Source organism: Trichosurus vulpecula, chromosome 1 (genome assembly GCF_011100635.1).
Source record: "Trichosurus vulpecula isolate mTriVul1 chromosome 1, mTriVul1.pri, whole genome shotgun sequence".
Lineage (NCBI taxonomy): Eukaryota > Metazoa > Chordata > Mammalia > Diprotodontia > Phalangeridae > Trichosurus > Trichosurus vulpecula.
This window is the reverse complement of record NC_050573.1, coordinates 38,172,795-38,190,567: the sequence shown is the minus strand read 5'-3', so window position 1 is coordinate 38,190,567 and position 17,773 is coordinate 38,172,795. Positions and strand designations below refer to the sequence as shown.

At 44.2% G+C, this 17,773-nt stretch overlaps 1 protein-coding gene and 1 non-coding gene across 2 annotated transcripts in view; one reads left to right on the top strand and one right to left on the bottom strand.

Moving 5' to 3' along the window:
* Nucleotides 1-134: 134 nt before the first annotated feature.
* TRNAI-AAU lies at nucleotides 135-208 on the top strand. Its single transcript has one exon. It is a non-coding gene; the product is annotated as a tRNA-Ile (tRNA).
* A 2,683-nt stretch (nucleotides 209-2,891) lies between these two features.
* TCTN2 (tectonic family member 2) overlaps nucleotides 2,892-17,773 on the bottom strand; it is a 36,829-nt gene continuing 21,947 nt past the window's right edge. Inside the window, exons 12-18 of the mRNA XM_036741783.1 lie at nucleotides 17,671-17,751; nucleotides 16,204-16,315; nucleotides 12,917-13,023; nucleotides 8,790-8,946; nucleotides 8,258-8,383; nucleotides 7,503-7,591; nucleotides 2,892-5,055 (exon numbers count right to left, since the gene is read on the bottom strand). Coding sequence (XP_036597678.1) covers nucleotides 4,934-5,055; nucleotides 7,503-7,591; nucleotides 8,258-8,383; nucleotides 8,790-8,946; nucleotides 12,917-13,023; nucleotides 16,204-16,315; nucleotides 17,671-17,751 — 794 coding nt within the window. The 3' untranslated portion in view covers nucleotides 2,892-4,933. The remainder of the gene's footprint in view (nucleotides 5,056-7,502; nucleotides 7,592-8,257; nucleotides 8,384-8,789; nucleotides 8,947-12,916; nucleotides 13,024-16,203; nucleotides 16,316-17,670; nucleotides 17,752-17,773) is intronic.

The window sequence follows — 17,773 nt, the reverse complement described above, 5'->3', positions numbered from 1 at the left end:
GGCCCAGCCCAGCCCGGGCCCCCAGCCCAGCCCAGCCCCCGAGCGCGCGGCGCCCAATGGGCTGCGGGCTTGTCCCCGCCCGGATTCCAGACGATCGACAGCTCTAAAGGACTTTTGCAAGCCGAGTCCCTCAGGGCCGGTTAGCTCAGTTGGTTAGAGCGTGGTGCTAATAACGCCAAGGTCGCGGGTTCGATCCCCGTACGGGCCACGATCGTTTTAGCGAAGTTCCTTCTAAATCGGGAAATGGGAGTTTTCTGTACTTGGTCTCAGATCTCTGGTCTCTTCCGCTAAACGGTGTAGAAAGGAAAAAAAGTTTGAGTCCGACGGTGCGAGTCCAAGCAGGGGCTTCCAGAGCTGTTGCCTCACGCTGGGGGAGATGTTTTTCTTTAGAAAGTGGAGGAAACTAAGTGAACTGAAGTTCATAACATGTTAAACTAATTCTGTTACCTAGCAACTGGAACAACCATTACTTCATGGGTAAGATTGGTGTGGGATGGGATGGATGGGGATGGGATGGGATTCGCTGAGAGGCGGTGGGGTGGGATGGAGTGCTGTAAAGTGTACTAATTTAGGGGTCAGGAGGACTGAATTTGAATCCTTGCTGTGCTATTTCTACCTTCTACCTTGGCCAAGTAACTTCCCTTCTCAGGGTTCCTTATCTGTAGGACATATAGAGGGTTGCAGGTGGCAAACTGGCAACAAGAGGTGGGAAGGTTCAGTGTTGGAGGAGCTTTGGAAAGGCGGGCACACTAATACCCTGTTGGTGGAGCTGTGAATTGGCCCAAACCATTCTAGGTAGACATTTGGAATTATGGTAAGAAAGTGACTAAAAATGTTAGAATTGACCCAGACGTCCCTGTACTACAAATATACCCCCAAGGAGGTCAAACAGAAAAACCAGGTCCCGCGGACACCAAAATCATCATAGCAGTGGCTTGGGGGATAGCAAAGAACTGAAATAAAGTAGAATGGCTAAATAAATTTTCAAATGTGAATGTAATAGAACACTATTACGTGCCTAGCATTGGTGAAAATTAATTGTTAATTGAGAGTTGGTATTTGGCAGAGTGAAGTAAGCAGAAAAACAATATACACAATGACCACAACAGTGTAAAAAGAAAGTACAAAAAAATGAAGTTTGTGTCATTATAATAACCAGGCTTTGTCCTAGAGAAGACCTAACCAACAATGAATGAATGAATGAATGAAAAAAGTACTTATTAAGAACTTACTATGTTCCAGGCACTGTGCCGAGAATAGAGATTCGAACACAAGCAGGTGGGATAGTCCCTGACCTTAATGATCTTACATTTTAATAGCGGAAGACAATATATGTGGGGAAGTGGTGGTCGGAGAGAAGTGTCGATTCAGGGACTGGTAATGATGACCTCAATGTGTTTTCCCCTCTTTGCATAGGGCTATGGATATAGCAGGTTCCCCACCCCTGGATCATAGAACATTGCATACACTGTTAGACCCAGCTGTGTTCGTTTTGCTATTTTTTTGTTACAAGAAATCTGTGAGTAATTGAAGAAATATATTTGAAAATGAAAGTAATGTTAATTTGCCCAAAGAGGGGTGGGGAATAATAGGGCTGGAATCTACAATCTCTATGGTCCCTTACAGTTTTAAATCTTATAGTCCTACTATTTTGCCAGGAATAATATAAATATGACTCTCTCTGCAGACGTAACAACACAGACTACCCAAGTAGAACTGGGCATTGATAAACCTTATTCTTATCAGACCTCTGTGCAGAATTCAAAAGAAATCTCCACTATTTGATGCCACTGTCTCACAAAAACTTTCTATGAAAAGTATTTTCCCTTGCTCACTTAATGTACCACAATCAATGTAACTCTCCATCCTCCAGATGATGAAGGAGATGTAGATGGTGATTTTTAAATGCACCCTCTACAGAGTTCACGGACTCATAGACCCTCACTCCCACTGCCTACCATGCTCTGACCTTCTAATTCAACCAGGCCACAAAAGAGCCGAGAGAGGCTCTACCCTAGCCCTAAAACCTCCAACGTTAATGTTGCTGGAAATGACAAACTGGAAAGCAGTGATTTTAAAGTTAATCTCCTATAAATTTCTCTGTGATTAGAATGGTGGTCTAGTCAACAAGCATTTATTAAGTGCCTTTTATATGTCAGGCATTGTGCTAAGTAAGCACTGGGGAATACGAAGAAAGGTACAAAGCAAAACCTGTCCCTGCTAGGAGGGAGGGAAGGAAGGGAGGGAGAAAAGAAATAAGCAAAGAAAGAAAGAAGGGAGGAGGAAGAAAAGATGGAAGGTAGGGAAGAAGAGAGGAAAGGAAAAAAGGAGGGAGGAAGAAAGGAAGAATGGAAGAAAGGAGGGGAGGGAGGGAGAAAGGTAGCAAGTAAAAAAGAAAGGAAAAGCAGGAGGGCTAAAGGGAAGGAGGGAAAAAGAAAGGAGTGAGAAAGGAAAGAAGGGAGGGAGGCAGGAAGGAAGAGGAGGGAGGATGAAAAGGTGGAAGAAAGGAGAAATTAAGGAAAGGCAGGAGGAAGAAGGGAGAGAGGAAGAAATGGAGGGAAGCAGGAAAGAAGAAAGGGAAGGAGGGAGAAGGAAGGAAAGAAAGGGAAGAAGGAAAGAAATGAAGGAAAGGAGGGAAAAAGGAAGACAGGGAGGATGGAAAAAGATGGGAAGGGAGAAGGGAAAGGAGGGAGGCAGGAAGAAATAGAGGGAAGGAGAGAGGAAGAGAGAGAGAAGGAAGGAAGGAAAGAAAGAAGGGAAGGAGAAAGGAAGAAAAGAAATGAAAGAAAAGAAGAACAAAGGAATACAGGGAAAGAGGAAAGGAGGGAGGGAGAAAAGAAGAAAGGTAGTGAGAAAGATAAGAAGGGAGAGAAGACATCAAGCATTTGCCAGTCTGCATCTCCATAGCACCTGATGTAAGCACCTACTGTGTGCTTCCCAGGATGCTGACTGGGAGCCCTGGGCTGGAAGCATCGTTGTTTCCAAGGCTGTCTCCACCAGAGTCTGAAGGGAGATAGTAGTCATGGTGGTGGTTTGGCCTGCCAGGCCCATGATGCTTCCTGCCCCTCCCTAAGGGGGTCTTGCTGCTTTGGCAAGGCTGGCTTGCCTGCTCTGTAAGCTGTCTAGCGGCAGGCACTTGTTCAGTATACGACCCTTATTTTAAGGCAGGAGACACATGGCACTATAGAGATGGTCACTTCAAGCAACAAGCATTTATTAAGCCCTTACTGTATGCCAGGCACAGGGCTAGATGCTGGGGACACCAATACAAAGAAAGAAACAATCCCTATTGCCAAAGAGTTGATACCTGCGTAGGAGAGACAAGATGTGTATAGACAGAATAACAGAAAGAGAATGGATGTAAATAACTACCAGGTACAGAACAAGGTGGCCAGGAAGGGAGGACACAGAGCAGGAAGAGGATGAGGCTCTCAGAGGAGGCTCAGGGGAAGCCAGAGCAAAGGCCAGGGGGAAGATGGAGCAGAAAGCCCATTCAGCTAGATGGTAGAGGGAAAGGAGATCGAAGGTTGGGGGCAGGTGGGAAGGGCTTTAAAGGCTCAACGGAGTTGCTGTTTTATCTGTGGTGCTGGAGGGAGCCCCCAGAGCTCATTAAGGCTGTGACTCGGTTAGGTGTGTGCCTTAAGAACAGGACTTAGGCAGTGGCAGGGGTGGGTCCAGGTGAGAAATGAGGAGCACCTGGACTGAGGATTCTGTGTGAGTGAAGAGAAGGTGTCAGGTAGGAAAGATGTGGAAACAGGAAAGGCAAGATTTGGCACCAGATTAGATGGTCGTGTAGGGGGAAGGAGAGCCAGGAATCAAGGGGAAAGACAACATGACAAACGTGAGAGGCTGAAAGAATAGGGCTGTCTTCGACAGAATGGGGGAAGTTTGGGACATTCGGAGCTTGACAGGTCTCATACATCCACTTTGAAATATTGCATAGGTAATGGGTGATTCGGCCTCCAACTCAGGGGAAAGACTAAGCCTAGATATATGGGTCAGGAATGATCTCCATATCACTGAACCAATAACCAAGAGACATAGTATGGACTTGTAGGAAGGTGACATTTGGAGCCAGGAGAACTGGGATCCAATCCTACAACAAATACGACCTCTATGACCTACAATATGATATGATAAATGATATAAAATAATATGTGATATAAAATATAATAAAATAACATTTGTACTGCCTACCTCATAGGATCAATAAAAAGAAAGCATTTGGCAAACCTTAAAACACTGAATAAATGTCAGCTATTTTTGCAGGATAAACAGAACATCAAATAAGAAGAAAAGAATAATTTCTTAAAAGAAAAAATTTTCTTCATAGTATGCAAAATCTATTTAAACCAAAGGTCATCTAGTAAAGTGATACAAATCTAAGAATATTTTTGAAAAAAAAAATCCATTCTTATTGACTGAAAAAAGGTCCTTTAAGGAGATTGGTCGTAAGCATAAGTTTACAGTTTATGAATACATATTTAACTCTTTAAAAAAAATGATTTTTTTTATATTTTATGTTAGGGGTTCTAGTCTCAACCCTGCTAATGACTAACTGTGTGGCCTTAGATAAATCACTTTGAGAATGCTAAGGTTTCCACCAATGACAGCTCTACCGACTTCGGCCCTTCCAGGATCTGATTTTCCTGGTGTGAGTATCACCACCACTGGGGCAGATCGAGGCCCCTCTCAAAGATGGGGCCCCTTTTAGAACACAGTCTCCAGGAGCTGCTGCAGCTGAAAATAAAATCAATTAACTGGCTGGTTGCTGACCTTTTGAGCAAGTGGCATTTAGAAACAAACTGACTGATCACTGAATACCACCTTTTTACAGAAATAAATAGAAAAAGTGTGACTAAGCGGAAGTTTTCCATCACAGCCCCAGGTCCTGAGCACAGTGCTGCCACTGCTCTCTGAAGACTCCCAGAAGTTAGACGAAGAATAAGTTCCAAACCCTGATGATCTTCATCCATAAGCTGTTGAATAACATGACCACTGTGAGGATGAAGGCCAGCATCAAGCTTTTGGCAAGGGAGGAGCTATAAGACTCTCCTGGAAGAAAACAAACATTAGCAACACTCAGAACCTTGAACTCTTGGGGCTCTTGACCTGTAGCTAATTTGAAAAGAAGAAAAAGAAGCACTCAATAATAAGAAAAAAAGAAAAAGAAACACTCAATAATAAGAAAAAAGAAAAGAAAAATACTCAAGAAAAAAGAAAAAGATAAAAAAAGAAAAAGAAAAAAGCTCAATGATAAACACAAATGTAAATAACTGAAGGTAATAAGGCAAAGGAATAAACACTCAACCAAGCCCTTGCAGTCTGGCATTACCCAGCAGAGATGGAGCTCAGGTTCCCCCACGGGCTCTCTCTCTTTATTGAAGGTAATGCACATCTTGATCTGGGCAGCATGATGTGAGTACAAGCACGAAAGGACACGCTCAAATTTAAGTCAACCCTTTTCATTCCAGGTGAGTGCTATAGTAAGATTTTTGTTAGCCCTGGAATCTGAGTATATATGTATATGTATGTATATATGTAGGTAGGTATGTGTATATATACATGTATATGTGTGTATATATTTACATGTGTGTGTGTGCGCGCGTGTATATAAAACTATAGTTATGTAACCCTGGGCAAGTCACTTCACCCTGTTTGCCTCAGTTTCCTCATCTGTAAAATGAGCTGGAGAAGGAAATGGCAAACCCCTCCAGGATCTTTGCCAAGAGAACCCCAGATGTGGTCATGAAGAGTCAGACACAATTGAAATGACTGAACACCACCACCACTATTTTTGGAGCACTCATCTCCCCCTCCCAGTCCCAGCCCCAGGTGTGTTATACCCCTCCTCTTAGCAGCAGGTTGGGTCTCCAAGGGGATTCACATTTCTAAAACTATTGTTAATGAGCCCCTGTAATGATCTCTTGACTGATAAATCCAATGGCTTCTTTTTAGTCCTCGTCCTTCTAGTTTTGCTGTTTAGTCGTTTTTCAGTCATATCTGACTCCTTGTGACCCCATTTTTTTAGCGTTTTCATGGCAAAGATACTGGAGGGGTTTGCCATTTCCTTCTCCAGCTTATTTTACAGATGAGGAAACTGAGGCAACCAGGATTAAGTGACTTGCCCAGAGTCACCCAGCTAGGAAGTGTCAGAGGACAGATTTGGACTCAGGAAGATGAGTCTTCCCTCATTCCACGCTCATTGCTCTATGCACTGTGGAGCCACCTAGCCCCACCCTTCTTGACTTGGCATCTGACATTGCTGCCTGTCTCCCTCCTCCTAGACTCTCTCTTCTCTCTGGATTTTGGTGACAGCGTTCTCTCCTGGCTGTCCTTCTACCTGATAGGCCACTGCCACTCAGTCTCCTCTCTGGATCATTAGTCACATTCTGCCCCATATTTAAGGGTACGCCAATGGGCTCTATCCTGGGCCTTCTACTCTCCATCTATGCTCAGTCTCATCTCTGTGCAGACAATTTCCACATCTGTCAATCTGGCCCTCGCCCCTTCTAAGCACTCAAAATGCCCCCAACATAAGTCATCGTGCCCCTTCCCCTGAGGCTCAGCCCTCTTTCCTGTGGAGGCTCCTCAAGCACCCTCCCAGGCATCCCTGGCTCTGTCCTCTCATTCATCCCACAGAGGCAACTGCTGGTCAGGCCTACCTCTATTCTATGCCTTCTCTCTGTCCCTGGACTACCTGCCTTGTTTGGGGTCTCAGCACCTCTCCTTATCTGGTCAATTCGTCCTCTACACAGCTGCCCAAGACAGCTTCCCAAAGTATGATCATGTCACTCCCTTGCTCAAGACACTCTTGTGGCTCCCTGTGCCTCCTAGATTAAAATACCAACCCCTCCATTTGGCTTCTGAATCCCTATGCACTCTGGCTTCAGTTCACTTTGCCAAGCTTCCTACACAACATTCATTCATCCCTTAAAATTTCTAGTCAAACATTCCATCTCCCATCTTTCTGCCTTTCCCCAGGCCTCCCTGCAGGCCTGGGATGCTCTCCTTCTTCACCCTTACGACTGGACTCACATGTCCTTCCGATCGGCCACCTGTCCACCACTTCTCCCATATAGACACACACACACACCAAATTTAATTTCTGTGGGCAGGTCATTTTCCCCCATAGAATGTCAGCTCCATGAAGTTTTTCCCTTGTGTCTTCAGAGCCTCACCTACCACCTGGCCCACCACAGGTACTAAGTGCCCAGACTGCAAGGGGATGTTTGTGTGTTTGTTTACTCCTTTCCCTTATTATCTAGTGTTAAATGAGAAAACTTCAAATGCAAATGTAAATGAAATCCTCATCCTTTTATTTTAACCAAATATCTGCCTTTGCCATCTCCTAAAAAAAGTGCCCTGTGGATCCCAAACCATTGTGGTCTTCTGAATATCCTGAGAATCTTGATGGCCCCCCTCTCCAATATGGCAAAGTGACTTATTCATCCAGTTAAAGACAAAAGGGCCACATGGTGACCTAGTGCTCTCTTCCCTACCTTGGTAATTCTCGGTCAAGGGGAAAATGAGCTCTGGCCAGCAGACTTCATTGTTGATACAGTCATGGCTCGAGTACCTGATCTGGAAACTACAAGACACCTTGGTAAGTGGCAAAGCCAGGACAATGCCAAGACAGAGAGCTGGCCATCACCAGATTAAAGGGCACCAAAAGGTCAAAGGATCCCAGAACCAGAGGGTGTAGATAAGGTGACAGGCTCAGAGTTCCTAGTCCACTGCCAGCCCCCCCTTTCCTGGAGGCAGAGGAGAAAATGAGGTCAGAAGGGACAGATGACTCATGCCCAGGGTCCTAGAGCCAGGAAGTATCAGAAGCAGGATTGGCATCTGGATGCCAACATCTATCCACTATCCAGCACTTCCTCAACTGTAGGGCACAACTCCATATGGGGGCGAGAAAATTTTGTCAACACAAAAGGTTTCTGAATGCGCAATGACCAAAAACTAATTACAAATCAAACACATAATGAACCCGAGGAGTTCCTGGCAGCACTTTCCCATATTGTATTAGCAACTTCACTGCAGCCTTGGCACTGAACACAAAGCATGCCTACTTTGCACTATGCATGCCCTCAGGCCACTCAATACCAATGAAATACTGCCCAAACTGGAAAAGAGGTCAAGAGTGGAAAAAGTCTAATAACCCGGCTTATACCACCAAATCTATCTTCTTTTTAAAAGTGTGTATGATCTCACTTCCCAATATTGTCAAACACTAAAGTGGCACTTAAGTGGTTACCTTGTCAGTGGCTGGGGTGGTTGAGGAGGTATTTCAATAAACTGGACTGAGACACTGATGGGGAAAAGACTAGGCTTATCTTCACAGTTTATCCCACACTGAAATTGCCAAGTGACAGAAGAAAAGCTGAAGAAAAGAGATTCCAGTCATTAGGCTACAATCCACTCCTGATGAAACAGCAGGTAAACGTTCACAACAGGCAAACAAACACTGGTGATGGCTGGGGGCCTTTTCATTCAATTTCTTACTCATCTATCTCAAACCAAGATGGGCCCCGATCAGAATGGACATTCAGTTCATCTGGATCTAGGAATCTCATGTGGATCACACACCTACACCAGCCTGGAGTTAAATACAAACCGAATGGACTGAGTCCACTCAGGACAACCCATCATTGCAATAGGGGGGGTCCATCCATCACACTGCTAAGGAACAGCCTTCGCCACTATCACTGGGAAGAGAGTGGAGGTTTCAGGGCCCTTGCTGTCCGTGCTTCTCTTGCTCTCATTTAGCACTGAACCAAGTAGCTCACCTGATCTCTGCGCCAAGTATCATATGCTGGGGAATCCCTTCCAAATTACCACTACTAGAAATAAGTAAGCGAATAGTCATCACGGCAGGCACATCAGGGCACATGCCTTTTATGTGGCTAAGATGAAGACTGTCCCCAGGAGAAGGCACATCTCTCCCTGTAAGAACAATGACAAGTTAGCCTTTGGGAAAGAATTACGCAAACCTTCTACAATGCAATTTGAACCTGATAATACTGCAGATTCCCAATCATGAGGCAGCAAAATTCCCATGTACAAAGAGCTAATGAAACCAAGACTAATCTATTACAAAAAAGATAACAGTAACTAACCAGCCCCAGGGCTGTCAATAGTCTCTGATACACATCTCACAGAAAAGAGCAGACAACCATAGGGTCACATTTTTCTATTTTTTGAAAGGTTTGAAAAGTATTTTATGTACATTATTACATGTGATCCTTTCAACAGCCCTGTGAGCTATGAGCTATTTTTAAAAAATATTTTATAAGTTTTCATCAGTCAAGATCTATTTTCTTATCATCACATCCCAACTACTCCCCACGCTCCTCCCCTGAGAACACAAGAAAAACAAAACCCATTACGAATGTGTATAGTTAATCAAAACAAATTTCCACACTGGCCAAAACCAAAAAAATTTGTCTCATTCTGTGTCCTTCATTTTTCTTATCAGAAGGAGGGTGCTACATGTCATCACCAGTCCTCTGGTATCCCGGTTGGTCACTACATTAAGGGGGAAGAGGAAAGGATTAAGCATTTATATGATGCCCACCATGTGCTGGGCACTATGCTAAGCACTTTGTACAAATATTATCTCATCTTATTCTCACAACAACCCTGGAATGTGGGTGCTACTAGTATCCCATTTTGTAGTTGAGGAAACTGAGACAGAGGTAAAGTGACTTTCCCAGGGTCACAGAGCTAGGAAGTGTCTGAGGCTGGATTGGAACTCAGGTCTTCCTGACTCCATGCTCAGCACTCTCTCCACTGTGCCACCTCGCATAATGATATCCTATCATATTTATAAACTATAACCTATTCATTCATTCCCTAATTTATGGGTGCCTCTTCAGATTCCCATTCTTTGCCACCTCAAAAAGAGTTATAAATATTTTTGTACATCCTTAGAATTGATTTTGCTTAGGACCAGATGAATCATTCTCTTAATCCGTTCTCCCTCTAATTCTCCTTCCTCCTTTTCCCCTTTCCTTCCTATATCACTGTTCAGTGAAATATATTTCTGTGCCCAGCTCTCTGTGTGTATATTCTCCCTTCTTTTGACCAGTGCAGATGAGACAGAGGTCCAAGCTATCGCCTGCTCCTTCCCACCCCCTCCTCATTTGTACAGATGCCTACTTGTGCACCCTCACTATGGGAGGTAATTTTCCCTAATCTTCCTTTCCTCCCCACCCCCACTCCCCATTGTGTTCCTCTTCCCCTTTCTTTCCATTCTTAAGATCAACAGAACCATTCCCAGGCCTTGTTGAATAGGACTCCCTGAGGATAACAGGGACCAGAAAGGATGCATGTATCATTTCCCCAAATCTGAATGTAAGCAGTTTGATTAGTCCTTTTCCTTGTTCATTTGTGTTTACCTTTCTATGTTTCTTTTCACTCCTGTGTTTCTCTATAGCTCTGGTCTTTTCATCTGGAATGCTTGAAAGTCCTCTACTTCATTAAAGATCTTTTTCCTTTTTTGTTTTTGGGGTTTTTGTTTGCTTTTTTGTTTTGCCCTGTAAGATATACTCAGTTTTGATGAGAAAGTTATTCTTGGTTGTAAGCCCATATCTTTGACCTTGTAACTTGCAGAATAACATATTCCAAGATCTCTGCTCCTTTAAGAAGGTAGCTGCTAAATCTTGTGCGTCAAGCTGTTGATTCCCTTTCTAAATCTTTCTTCCATAAGCTCTCATTTCTTTTCCATTTTTTTTTCCTTAAGTGCTCTCATTCCATCTACTAGAAAAAAAATTTTTTTGAAATCTCTTCTGGGAATTCTAGTCAAGTTTATGCCTAACCTATGTTTTTTCTGAGGTTTCACTTATATGTTTTAGAGTCATTCTCTTCTGTATTTATGCCTTGAGCATCTCTGCCACCATAATAGCTCACTATGGTAGAATTCTTTTCTTGTTTGCTCATTCTTCCAGCCTATTTCCTGACTGCAGACTTGATGTTAGGCCTGGGTTCTGTGTACTTCTGGAGGGAAGGTCTAGGGTAGTTCTGTTGCTGCTTTCTTGAGGTATTGTGCTATTCCAGGATCTCAGGGATATCTCAGGTTGGAGAGCTGCAAGCTTTCAGTGCTCTCCAAGTGGTTGACCCAAAACAAAATCTGACTGCTACCCTGTGGTGTGAGCTCCACAAGCTGCTGACCTGGGTTTGGATCTGAGTAATAGTAGATGCTGCCAGATTCCACCCCTATCAGCCATTTGGAAAGCTCTGCTAGCTCTGAGCAGCAAAACCATAAGCTTCCCTTTGGTCTAGGATTCCTGCCTCGGTTATTCCTCTATATGCCTGACTAGACGCTGGAAGCTCTGACCTTAGGGGCTGAACTGCAGCCCTGATTCTGGTAGTTTCTGAATCTCCTCCTTTCTTTGTACATCATCCAGGACCCCCCTATCTAGGATCACCCCTAAAAGCAGGTTCCCTTTTCACTCTGCCCTAGATCTATGACCCCAGAGTGGGGCACCACCATGTCAAGGTGAATGTACAGTGTGTCCAACTGTGGCTGATCAGACCAATATAAGCTCGGAAGGTTCTACCACGGGTCAGGCACAGAGAGTCCACATAAACATCTGGAGTGGAGATGGCTCCAAACATGCGCATCTCACATTTCTTTTGAACTACTTCAATTTTGCTTTGCTCATAAAGCACAGGGCTTTCTTTGATGAGGTCACACCATGCTAAACAGTCCTTTAACAGTGTCTCCCATGTCATGCAATCAAAACTAAAATTCTTCAGAGAGAGACCTGGAGAGTGTCCTTATATCGCTTCTTCTGACCTCCATGTGGGTGCTTACCTTGTGCGAGTTCTCTGTAAAATGGTCTTTTAGGCAAACCTGTATTTGGCATTTGAGCTACATAGCCAGCCCATTGGAGCTGTATTCTCTGCAGTAGAGTTTGAATGCTTGGCAGTTTAGTTCAAGTAAGGACCTCAGTGTCTGGTGCCTTATCCTGCCAGATGATCTTCAGACTCTTCCTAAGACAATTCAAATGGAAGCGATTCAGTTTCCTGGTATGGCGCTGGTAAAGTGTCCAGGTTTCACAGACATACAACAATGAGGTCAGCACCAGAGCTCTGTAGACCTTCAGTCTGGTAATCAGTCTAATACCTCTTCTCTCCCATACTTTCCTTCAGAGCCTCCCAAATACTGAGCTAGCTCCGGCAATGCATGTGTCAATCTTATCATTTATGTGGACATCCCTGGGAAGTAAGTGTACTTATCCATAGCATTCAAAATTTCTCCATTTGCTGCAACCAATGGTTCCATGTATGGATGGTGGAGAACCTCTTGTTTTCTTGGTGTTAATTATCAGGCCAAAATTAGCACGAGAATCGATCCATACTCTGCTGCATCTTAGCCTCAGATTGCGCACAATCATCTATGAACAAAATCTCACACCAACTCTTCCTTTGCATTAGTCTTGGCTTGCAGCCATTTTGTCCATCTGAACCAATTGGCTACACAAAGTATAAAGGAAGCGTGATTCAAAAGTTACAAATGGCAGTTCACATATATATGCTATTTCACATACAGCTTTAGTCAGTCTGACGTGTATCTATTAAGCACCTGCTATGTGCCAGGCACTATGCTAAGTGCTGAGGATACAAAAAAAGGTAAAAACTAGTCCCTGCTTTCAGAGAGAAAAAACTGGAAACAACCAAGTATTATAGACAGGATAAATTGGAGGTGAGTAGCAGAGGGATAGCACTAGGCAGATTGGGAAAGGCTTCTTGCAGAAGGTGGGATTTTAGCTGAGACTTGAAGGAGGCCAGGGAAACCAGGAGGCAGAGATGAGAGGAAGAACATTCCAGGTACAGGAGACAGCCAGGGAAAATATATGGTCTGCAGATGTTGTGTCTTATCCTAGAAACAACCAGGAGAGCTTTAACTTACGTATTATTTCCAGCCAGCCATCATGAAGGTTGTGATAATCTGAGTTGCCTTTTTTGGCCACGTGAGTAGCTTGTACTAATGAATTAAGTCTGTTAGTAACCTCTGCCCTGCAAAAGAGATTAAAGCATTTATTATCTTGGAGCCAAGGGACCCTGGCCTGCAGTCTTACTGGATCCATTTAAGTAATGGATTTAATCACTACTTGCATAAGAAATATCTTTAGTGTTTTTCCTGGGGAGCAGCAACTTGGGGTTCCCAGGAAGTCCACACACCCTGAGACTTTCAGCAAGCCTCCCACATACCCTTTAGTCAATGGGAAATGGAAATGCATTTTAGAGCTTACCTTGTATGTACACATAAGGAGTAAAACACATTAATTAATTTCAATAAGATAATGCTATTTACCAAATATTTCCTAAACCTCCTTGACAAGCTTCTCATATGTAAGTTAGGAAGCTCTGGTACAGTGGATAGAGTCATAAAGACACGGGTTCAGATTTTGCCTCTCATACTCACTGGCCTCACTGTCCATATGTATCAAAAGGATACAGTAAAACCTGAAGCACTTTATCTCAAGAGGTTATTTTGAGGTTCGAATGAAACAATGCATGTAAAGTGATTTGCAAAATTGAAAGCATCATATCAATGTCAGTTACTATGATAACGATGATGGGGATGACGACGGCATCAGGAGTTTGCTGGGTTTCCCTACTGATGGACCTACAGAAAATGTGTATTCATGTTAACCACTCACATTTCTCAAGTGCTTTGTAAAGTACTTTCTTTAAAACAACTTGGTGAAGTAGGTATTATTATCTCCACTGTAGAGAAGAAAACTGATGTAGGGAGCCCAGAGTCATGACAGGCAGGATTCGAACTCAGGGCTTTGTGATCCCGGGCCTTGGGCTCTTTCCACCACACCAAGTGACCTTTCTGAGCAGCAGCTGTGTGGAGGTTCCCCACTAGGCACGAGGGGTATCAATAGCTTCTCTGCCCTTCCTTAATTTATAATACAAAGAACTGCAATCTAGGTTAGAATGTGATGGTGACATCTATAAAATATGTACTTTTTCACATATATAAAAAGATGTTTTATATCATTAAGTAGGAAGTAAAAGTCAATGAAAGTTATGGAGGGAGGGGTCACTTTGAGCAGAGAAAGTGCAGGGCAGCGTGAGCAGGCCACACTGGGAGCTGGGACTGGGGGACAGTGGCTTTAACACAGGCTCATGGAATGAGGCAAGGAGAATAATTAGGAATCAGACTGTGGAGCACCTTAAATGACAGGCAGACAAGTTGGCATTTTATTATAGAGACAATAGGGAGCCACTGACAGAGTCTGAGCTAAAAAGTAGCATGATGAGACTCAGGCATCCGGAAGATAGCTTAGGCATCAGAGAGCAGAGAGCTGGAAGACAGGGGACTGATTTTTAAGAGGCTGTTTCTAACTCTTGGAAACAGTCCAAGCGAGAGAGTATAAGAGATAGAAACGAGGTGGCAGCATTATGAGTAGAAAGGAAGGGATAGGTATAATGGTCAAGTTAGGCCCCTTTCTGAAGGCATTGGGCACCAACAGACTCAGCTGGTATGTCAGGTCAGTTTTGTTCAACTGCTTTTGGAGGCTCTTTTGTTGCCCCTTTTATTACAAGGGATTGTCCACTGAGGAGAGGACGGGAGAGACATTTGTAGTACAGTATGCTCGGATGTGGGGAGTGAGGGTAAGGGAGGAGTCAAAGGTAAGCTTGGATTTTAAGACCGAGTGACTGCAAATGTAGAATGTTCGAGCACTGACCTAGGGCAGGAGGGCAGATACTTATGACACAGGATGCTAGAACTGGAAAAAACCTCTGAATATAAAATGGTAGAAAATCGAGCATTGAATGTTAGCACCTAAAGGGAGCTCAGAGGTTTCCTAATCTACTCTCCCATTTTACAGAGAGGGAAACTGAAGCTATCACCAGGAATGGAGAAGCTGGGAAGAGGGGCAGATGTGGCGAGAAGGAGGATGAATAGTTTTGGACAAAATTACTTTAGAAGTCTCTTTATAAGACATGTCATAGTAAGTGAGCCAGAATGAGCCAACAGGAAGAGGAGATGGGCCATTCCAGCTACAGCTTTGAGCTCCAAAAGTAAATTGTTGTTCAGTTATTTCCAACTCTTTGTGACCCCATTTGGGGCTTTCTTGGCAAGATGCTGGAGTGGTTTGCACCTTCTCCAGCTCACTTTACAGATGAGGAAACTGAGGGAAACAGGGTTAAGCGACTTGCCCAGGGTCACACAGCTAGAAAGTGTCTAAAACCAAATTTGACCTCAGCTCAGGTCCTCCTGACTCCAGGCCTGGAGCTCCATGCACTCTGGCGCCACCTAGCTGCCCCAAGTGGTGATAGAGACCTCTTAACGTGGCGCTTCTCCCCTACTTCAATACACCCTGGGTAGTGGGGGGGGGGGGGGGGCGGGCGGTGTGAGGGGTGAGGTAGAAGTCTGCATTATTCACAGAGTCTCCTGGACTCTGAACTCTGACACAGCATACAGCTGGATACGGTTGCTGTTAATTGTTTTACTCCATCTTTCCTTCCATTCAAAGCCTATCTCCTCTTTCCTCACCCACTCTGGGCAACTCCCTGTAGTGTCAGTGCCAGCCTTTGGGAAAGGTACTCACGGATAAAAGACACGTGGACAGTCTCCATTAGACATGGCACATGGCTAGTGATTCTCTGCACAGATCCCTGGATGCTTCTGGGCAGGGCATCAGCCACGCCCCAAGGAGTGCCCTGGAAAGCCCAGAGGGAAGGTCAGCGCCACAGACATGACCAACACCAAAAGGGGGCTTTGTCTCAGGATGGCTACAATAGCTGGCTTGATTCCCAGCAAACAGATCTGTCTTAGAAACCTGATTTATCTGAAGCCAGAAACACTAAAACAAACTGCTCTACAAATGCATGTCTGCCTTGGAGGCTTGGCTACATTTCAGCCGGACTTTGGTTTTGTGACAGAGGCTCACAGACTTGGAGCTGGAGGAGAACTTGGAGGTCATCTGATACAATCTCTTCACTTTACAGATGAGGAAACTGAGACCCAGAGAGGCTCCCCAAGCAGAAGTAGGACAGAACTAGAACTGAGCTCCTCGGACTCCAAATCCAGCCTTGTTTCTACCCTACCATGGCCTGTCTTCTGTTATGAATTGTGTTTCACATCAATACCTCGAATGACTCTTCAGCGACGCAATCCAATGGATCCAATGAGGGATTTCAGCAAGCCACCCAAAATGCACCAACTTCCCTCCTCACCTGAGCTGGGTACAGTTTTGATCAATGCCAAGCTCCAAGAGGCATCCAGATACAGCATCTTCTCCAAATAAAACTGGGGTGGTTTCTGTTCCCGTGCACAGGCCCCTGCCAACTACAAAACAAAGTTAAGTCAAAGAGACTTGATTCTGCACAAGCTTTTATTGGCATTTCTCTTAAGGAGAGACAAGGGTCTAGATTTTTCCAAACACGGCATCTCAGAAGGCCCCATGGATCCAATGAACTTTCCAAAACCGATTCCGGGCCAAGGAAGTCCTCATGCCTGGGCATATTAGCTGGGACACCATGGAGGGCCTGCTCCAAGGACAAGATGTGGGCTCTGCCAGGAGAGGGCAGTGGCCAGGACAGACAGGGCTGGGCCCCTCCTACCAACGAGGGATGGCACCAGTGCAGGCTGCACCCACCAAGGACAGACATGCTGTCAGAACCCAGGATTCCCCCTTCTGCCCCCTTTTGAACCAAATCTTGATAATCAATCAATCAATAAGCCTCTATTAAGTGCCTACCACTATGTGCCAAGCACTGTGTTTGGTGCTAGGGATATAAAGACAAAATTCAAATAACTCCTGCCCTAAGGAGTTTGCATTCCACCGAAGGATGAAAACATGTATACAGATAATCAGTCAATCAATTAACAAGCATTTATTAAACACCTACTATATGCTAAGCATGGAAGATACAAATACAAAAAACAAAACAATTCCTACTCTAAAGGAATGTCCATATGTTGCTTTTATTATCTGCTTATATATTTGTGTCTTTCATTAGAATGCAAGCTCCCTGAGGACAGGAACTATCTCAATTTTGTCTCTGTACATCCCCAGCACCAACACTGTGCCTGGCACATAGTAGGTGTTTAATAAACGCTTAAGAGTTAATTTATTCATTGATCAATCCTCTCCTTCAACTAACCAACATACAAATGGAGTCTGGGAATATATGTGATGGTCCACACCCATAGGCCCCTCCTCTGCAAAGAAGGCAGGGAGCTAGATTTTCTCCTCTCTTCTTTGGGATCAAGGTCAACCATTTATAATTATATTTCAAATATTCAAAATGGACACTCACATCCCCCTATCTTGTATTCACAGAAGAGTAAATTCAGGATGTATACAAAATCAATACACTGAGCCTAGGGGAGAAGGACCTAACAGCTGGAGAAATGAAGGAAGTGGTACATGAGCTTAACATTAAGAAGAGACAGGAGTTCTACAAGGTGTTGGTGGCAAAAGCATGGAGGTAGGAAATGAAATCCGGGGACCACTGAGCAGGCCAGATCGGCAGGAGGAACTGTCACAATGGCTCCAAATATCATCAAAGGTCCTAGGGAATAAGCTGCAGAAGCAAAAGTGAAAGGAGGATGGGTCTTATTGCTCTGTCTGAATCAGAGAACAAGGCTGCCTCTAATTATAACCTAGAATTGAACTAATGATAACAAATGGTGCTTACCTGGCCGCCAAAGGTTTAAAGTGGTGATATTATTAACACTTCCGATATTTAGGGCTCTCACAGGCCTGCCAAAGTAGTAACCTAGACACAGGCACACAGACAA